We start from the raw sequence: 7,500 nt of genomic DNA on the forward strand, positions 1-7,500 counted from the left end.
TTCTGTAGGAGCGCGCGATGTAAAAAACATGGCCGTGAGTGGGTAACTGTGTGCCTGGTCTAAACGCTGTGTCTTCATAACTACCCAAAGTGGCGCGGACATCTGAGGGAAACTGCGTCCAGGCCGCCTGCATGCAACTCCCGTGAGCACGGCTCTAGCGCTTCATACAGCTCCTTCAGATGAACGGTTTGCAAGGCAGTGAACATGCCAGAAGGACTAGCTTTTGACCCTAACACAAGTTATGCAACACGAATCGCCCACAGATTCAACTCATCCGTATAAATTCAATTTGTATAATTCAAAAATGGGATAAAGGAACACAACCTCCATCTATGCTCGTGGCATTATAGTTCACTGTATCCATAAACACACAACTAAATGACTGACTTAAGAGACACTATCTGGGGAAGCCCTTAGCTGTAGGTGTGCATAAAGCGTTACTGCAATATTACATTCTGTCACAGAATGCAAACCTGTATTTTAAAGGCCAAGTGGCACTACTCTCTCTATATATATATATTTACCCTCGTGTGAAAAAAATCTACTACTTTCAAGCATCATAACATTCGTGCGCAGACCAGGAATTCGTATATCTTCTGGAATATTACAAAATATTGTAGGCTACTATTTCATATGACATGATAAACGAACATCTCTCATCTCATTAATGTGAGTCTCTCCTGCTTCTGAGCCTCTAGATGTTTCCTTAGTGTCGTTCCCCTTTTCATCTGGGAAGCAGCGCTTTAGCAAATGCAGAGTATAACCGTATATCCCACCGCTTAAAACGATTCACCGGAAAATAGCTTAAGGGGTACTTGTGGCCCTTTGACTTTCATAGTTTTAAATGACGGAAAATGAGTTCGTGAGACCAGGTACACCTAGCCACACCTGGGGTTTTACGACGCGAGATATCCCTCCAACCTCCGCAAAATGCGTCAATATTGCTATTGCTTCCCGCCTACTGGATGATTTATGGCTCCCCGTGGCTCGGTAGTTAATATTTTCTTCTCTGCATGGACAACGACGTAAAACATTTAAAACGAATTTCTCTTACTTCTATAGGCTATGAAGCGCTGATATTGAAACGTCTATTCAAGAAAAACAATCAGTCGCTTGTTGTGCAGGATGCCACTACTGTGGCCAACTTTGAACAGGCTGCAAGCTCCAGGTGAGACGAATGGAGATGACCTGTCCTTCTCCAGGACCTCGCATGGGCAGTTAGTGGGACAGGAACAGAACGCCCTAAACTCACGGTCCATGTCCGCCAGAAGACATACACACATAACACAAAACAGCTGCACCGATCAACTTGTCCCCAGACCCCCCTCTCCCCCCGGTCTGTCCCTCTCCCTCTCTCTCTCTCTCTCTCTCTCTCTCTCTCTCTCTCACACCCACCCACCCATCCACACACACACACACACACACACACACACACACGGTAAGTCCCAAAAGCGCACCGCCAGTAAATCTTCTGACCCACAAATCTACAATGCGACTCGAAAGAAATGCTCCGACTTTTGGCTGCGTAAAGTTAACCCACAGATGGAGCAAACACCGAGCACAAGCCGCAGAAGTACGGTATTCCAGTTCACAGAGAATGCAGCTTTTAGCCAAGACAGATGCGAAGAAATAAGAAAGGAAAGTGCATCTGGTCCTCTGACTGTGATACGGACCAAACCAGCCAGCTTGCGTGTTTGACTGATAGAGAGGGCTAAATCTCACGGGTGCAGGTCAGTATCTGAGTACGCACCAAAAAGCCAGCACTGGTTTTTCCGAGGTGCCAGCAGAGGTGCACAGTAAAACGACGGGTCCTGCTGACTCCTTGCAGGAAAGAAAGTAACTTGTCCAGTGCCCACTTACCCTGCGCCGTTAATTCCCCTCGGGTGAACTGGAAAACACTTCCCAGAGAATGCAAAACTAGAACAAGTCCAACAATGAGGTCGGCTGTCTTTGCACCCGCCATAGCCGACATGCACGGCTGCTGTGAATGTCTTCAGCCCCCGTTAGTGTGCCGTCGTTAACAGTGGTGGAACCACGACAACCCCCCCCAAAACGTCTGAATGCGGGCTGGGCTGCGTCCCCCCCCCCCCCGGACTCCGCTCGTTCTAGCTGCGCCCGGCGCTCCTGCGGTCCGCACAAGTGTTCTGCGCTCTTTCGGTTCTGTACCCGCCTCCAAAAAAAAAACCCAAAACTGACCGTAAAAAGGCAACACGCTTGAAAATACTGGCGGCATTCACCGCGGCGATCGCACAGGGCTCGGTACTGTTCGGATGCAGCGGCGAACTGGTGACCTCTTCGCCGCCGCTCAGCGCCGGTAGCTCCAGATCCACGTTAACCGGGTGCTGTTATCGCGCACTGGCGACGTCATTTAGCATTCATAGCATTTTCAGCCTTAACATCAAAACACTTTAAATCATATGGCTAGCCGATTGGAGTACTCGTTTTGTAATAACCTTATGACTTTCAAGCTCTTAAATCTTTTTCTTTAATTTTTCATCTGCTGATTTTCTTTGTACTATGGTGTCTTATATCTGACTTTTCTCACAGACGATTATGAACTTCAAAGGCTGTTATTCTGAAATGATCTTTACTTTTCTAGAATAGCATTCTCGTCCTCGAAAATGGATGACTATGACTAATAACCTATGCAGGTTGGCAGTGCCTTTTAAAACCGACTTTATTAAGGAAAATTCAATACAAACACTTTATCACCAGAATGTCACAAACATAGTATCAGTTAGAGGAATCACAAGATTTTCACTCAGTACATTAAAGTTAGACATACGTTATCCATTGACATGTCCAAAAGAGTCCAGGCAAATCTCTTTTGTCCTCTTAAATCAATCGTCTTTAACCTTTTTAACTCCGACAATCTGTTTAAGACATTGCCATATGCAACCATACTTTTCCTCTGTGTAGGAGGAAAGGAAGAGCGCCCTCTATTGGGTAACTAAAGCCTTTATTCATGGAGAGCAGTTGTGGTCTGTTGCTTGGCCAAGGTGCTGCTTCAATCTTAACATTTATATATTACGACAAAACACGCGTATTTTCGTACTGAATAATGCTGTGCTAACATTTAGGCCTATTGTACTCATATTATTCCAGTTTTTCCTTATCATTAAACCTACCCACTTGCTGTGCTCAAAAAATACAAGGGTACTATCTTGTAGACCCACATCTAGGCTATGCTATTATGTATAGAAGGCTTTGTGTATAATAGTAGTATGATGCAAATGTATTTATTTATATAGCGCCCTTTACAACAGATGATACAGGCTTCTGTCGCGCTTCTGTCAAACCTGAATGAACGAGTCCCCAAACAACATGGCTCAGCAAGTCTTACTTGGCGAGGTAAAACCCAGCTCATTCCTCTCCTCCAAACGAGAGAGGGCTGTTCTCTCTCCCACTTGCAGCGCAACGCTGCAGCGACGAGATGCTCAACAGTTCAGCTTCACACGAAGGTCAGGTAACATGAAAATGCCGTGCGAAACTCTGGACTCGGGTAAACCGAGTCTGGATTCCGGTGTTGGCTTTAACGACCAGAGACGTTGGATAGGGGACGCTGGCCTCCAAGTCTTCCATGAATCACTTTGAAGTTCAGGCCTCAGCTGGGCTGGGACCTTTGTAATTTGTAAATGCAGTTTGAATGACATCCTTATGATAAGGATAAAAAGTGTGCACGTTTTTGCAGGGTTCCTCAGTTGTTAAAATAATGAAATAAAAATGAAACCTTTATGTAACATGAAATTTATCTTAAAAATACTAAGTACAGTGTAAGTAGACAGTGTGTGTCTATTTGGGTTAAATGTAGGAATCTCAGGTTCTTTTTTTTTTAAACATAAAGCTTACTCTTCCTACTAGGATGCTAAAAGAAAATGGACAAATTAACACAGTTTATAATTCATTTCAAATCCTTCTTACCTCTTCTGGTCCTGAAGTCCACGACCCACCGTCTCACCATCACCAGATACTGGCCATATTTGCTGCTGATGCTCTGCTGTCCTGTAATGCTGTGAATTTGACTTTCTGCTGTTTTCAAGAGCTTTCTGGCTTCAGAAAGCAGTTCTGAGGTGAGGTGACCGATTTACCCGGTCAACAACATTTCACTTTCCATCACTGAAAAGCTGCACAGTTGCTGTGTAGGATGTCTCTGGTTATTGTCCTGCTTGGTTTGAGGCATCTTAATCCTGGCGGTAAGGTGAACTCGACTGATTCAGACACATCCTCAGTAAAGACGAGTGAGCCATTTGCAGAGTCAGACATCAGTGCCATGATGTTCCCAGATAAACATTTCCTTCTTCTCCACACTTTCCTTAATCAGACACTCTATTACGGTTGATCTTCAGTGCATCTCTCCATAAGAATTTGCCTAAAGCTCTACAGCCTTCTTATGTACTTTTTAAGAAGCTGTAGCTTGGCATTTCTGTTCTTGATGCTTACCTGTGGTCACCCATCTAAGCTCGTGCTGTATTTTTCACTTCATGGTATCAGTTCCTTGGCCATCCATTACTACGCTCTTCAGTGGCATGCCAGTTTTTGTTGTTGTTTTTACTCACCTCAATTGTCTTATTAAAGTACCAAACCATGGACTGACATAAATAATAACTCTTTTGAAATAATGATGCAGTGCTTGCAGTGGGAGCTCAGTGGTTCAGGTACTTGACTTCTAACTGGAAGGTTGCCATTTCAAGCTCCATCATTGCCAAGTCGCCGCTGTAGGGCCCCTGAGTAAAACCCTTAACCCTCAATTACTCAAGTTGTACTCAGTCCTAACTGTAGGTTTTGTGGGATAAAAGTGGCAGCTTAAATCCTGTGAATGTGACCACACCGGTGGTCTTGAACAACTGAGTAGCCTATTATTAAAAGTTCCTTTTGGTCCCCTAAAATGAGACAACGTGATGTAAAAGTTGCTGTAATTCCTACATAGGTCTGTGATTGGGACCTACATATCTTTGATCTAAAGGTCACTGTTTCACTCCAAATCAAGAGTACTGGATTACAGTGCTTAAATAACAACAAAAAACCACCATCCACTGTGTGTAATAACCAAAGTAGGCCCAAACCTTATGCCTTATGGCCTGCATCCTAAGAAGCACATTTGGACAGTTACGTAATAGATTTCTTGGATGCAATCTGTTTAGACTAAGATTTATGTAAAGAACCCCTTTCCCAAGCCTACATAAAAATTGACTCAGACTGATATTCTGTGAGCCTACATGCTATAGGGATCTGAACTCAACCTTCTGCAAATCTCCAACCTTTTGTTAGTCTCGTTGGGGGTGATCACCCTACCACCCCCCACCACCAAGGTCTGGGCCTTCAGGTCACAGTGCTCAATGCTACCTCTCTCTGCACCCAAGCCAGACCAGGTTCCTTTTTGGAAGAGCAAAGTGCCCACTGGTGAAGTGAGATGATGGCGTGTTGGGACAGAAGTTGAGACAGTCTCTTCTTGAGAGTGATAAAGCTCCAACAAAAGCATTAGAAATATGGAACACCTCACACTGTTTTTGGAAAAGATACCAATCATTCCCTCTCTACCAACCCCATACCCTCGCAGGTGTGAGACAAACACCTGACTCTCTTTACCTGTTCATCAGCAGCCGTAATCAGCAGTCCTCCACCAGCTCGTGTTTAGCAAAAAAAAAAAAGTGGGGGGGTTAGTCTGAAACCTGGGTGGGACATCAGGGATGCAACTCATGTACTGGATGACCATGTCCTTCAACTGAATGGCAGGTTGTTAACTTTGAGCCACTAGTGATCAAGGTATCAGAACGTTATAGAAGATCTTGAAGTTTTACATGTGAAAGGGTATAAAATCAGCAAGATACAGAATGAAAACTAGTAAAATTGGAATTTAAATCCACTCATACATTATTCTAACTTACATAAAAAACAGAAAACTAGTAACAATAATAATACTAACGATCCTTCTAAACACCTCTTGCTTTCTCTCTCCTTTACACACACACAGGTTGCACCTAGTTTAAATTACAGTACCAGTTCAACATTGAGGAAACAAAAATATTAAAGAGACTGTAAGAGGGAGAGAGAGAGAGCGAGAGAGGGAGACTGGGAAAGAGAGCAAGAAAAAGAGCGAGAGAAGGTGATTTGAAAAGGAGTCAGCCGAAGCCTGTTTCCTTCCTGCTGTCACAGAGGCACACCACAAGTGCTTGCATTCGATAAGGACCAGCTAGACCAGTCAGCCGAACTTAGATGGGGTCGATTCTTTAAATAGGAAGCATTCTTATGGCATCATGCAGGGTTTTCAGGGTCGAATCAATGCATCAAAACCACACACACACACACAAACCCATTTTACTCATACTAAACATATTTACATAGAAACGGATCGTTTGAGACCGTCAGGATTGCCGCGTTCCAGGTGTGAGAAGTCTCCTCTTTCTGCCAGCCTTCCAGCCTGCCCATTCACTCGCAGTGAAAGATGACAGTTCCAGACACTCTGACGAACAGCAAAGAACAAAACAAATGCAGATGAAAGGCGAAACAGAGAAAGGACTGAATTACAGCGGCTGTGCGTTTTCAGTCAGCTCAGAGCTCAGGAATGTAGCCAAAGATGACAGGACGGGGTGTAGGACTTTATTTCAGTCGAGGCAAAACCAAACCACTGGATTGAACAGATGACCAATGAGTGTGTGTTTGAGAATGGCTAACAGACTAATGTCCACATGGAAGATTAGCTCTCAGTCAAATACCCCACATTCAACATAGTGTTGCTTAAAGAGAGGAGAAGCATTTGGAGATTGTAAAAAAAATTGTATTGTACTCCTCTAAAGCCTGAAATTTGGCTTGTACAATTTTATAATTTCCAGTTTCCTGTGAGAACTTGTGATGTTACAAGTCTTATTTTATTCAGAACCATAACAACACGTTATATTATATACTTTTATTAGTGATCATATATAACATTTTAGATTTCATTACTCCTTGTTTGAGTCAGTCACTGAATACTTTACTGTCATTTAATATGTACCATATGTCTATCTACTATATATCAACACATGTCGTTTGTTATCATATAATATAGCCTAACAGCAATAAAATGTAATTTTAAGAGGTGAGATGCATCACAAGTTGAGAGAGAGAGAATTATACATCAGTCTGTGTGAGAGAGACAGCATGTGTGTATAAGAAAGAGAATATATGTGTCTGAGAGACAGAGAGAGAGAGAGAGAGAGAGAGAGAGAGAGAGAGAGAGAGAGAGAGAGAGAGAGAGAGAGAAGTGTGGCCTGGTCTATGTAATGTGAATAATAATACGAAGCCCACACATTCTGAAATCTTAACTTAAGCAGAACAGAATAAGATGCAGATTTCCGGGATTAAGAGAAGAATTATGGCATTATAAAAAGTCTGTGTTTTCCTGGTACTTAATATGGTAACCCTCTCTACTCTAAAAACTTTAAATACAGGCTACATCTTGAGCCAAATAAAGAAGTTGATAATGAACTCTTTTCCCAGGAGGGTTTTAGAAATTAAATTTTC

The 7,500-nt window shown here is 43.1% G+C and overlaps 2 protein-coding genes across 2 annotated transcripts in view; both read right to left on the reverse strand.

Moving 5' to 3' along the window:
• Window positions 1-2,106, reverse strand: part of plxdc2b (plexin domain containing 2b) — a 73,211-nt gene extending 71,105 nt beyond the window's left edge. Inside the window, exon 1 of the mRNA XM_035520031.2 lies at window positions 1,861-2,106. Coding sequence (XP_035375924.2) covers window positions 1,861-1,972 — 112 coding nt within the window. The 5' untranslated portion in view covers window positions 1,973-2,106. The remainder of the gene's footprint in view (window positions 1-1,860) is intronic.
• A 4,848-nt stretch (window positions 2,107-6,954) lies between these two features.
• Window positions 6,955-7,500, reverse strand: part of malrd1 (MAM and LDL receptor class A domain containing 1) — a 51,805-nt gene continuing 51,259 nt past the window's right edge. The window contains exon 33 of the mRNA XM_035519947.2: window positions 6,955-7,500. This exon is cut by the window's right edge and continues 186 nt beyond it. The gene's annotated coding sequence lies outside the window, so the exon portion shown is untranslated.

The sequence above is a fragment of the Electrophorus electricus genome, chromosome 13 (assembly GCF_041902795.1).
Source record: "Electrophorus electricus isolate QZ-2024a chromosome 13, ASM4190279v1, whole genome shotgun sequence".
NCBI classification, from domain to species: domain Eukaryota; kingdom Metazoa; phylum Chordata; class Actinopteri; order Gymnotiformes; family Gymnotidae; genus Electrophorus; species Electrophorus electricus.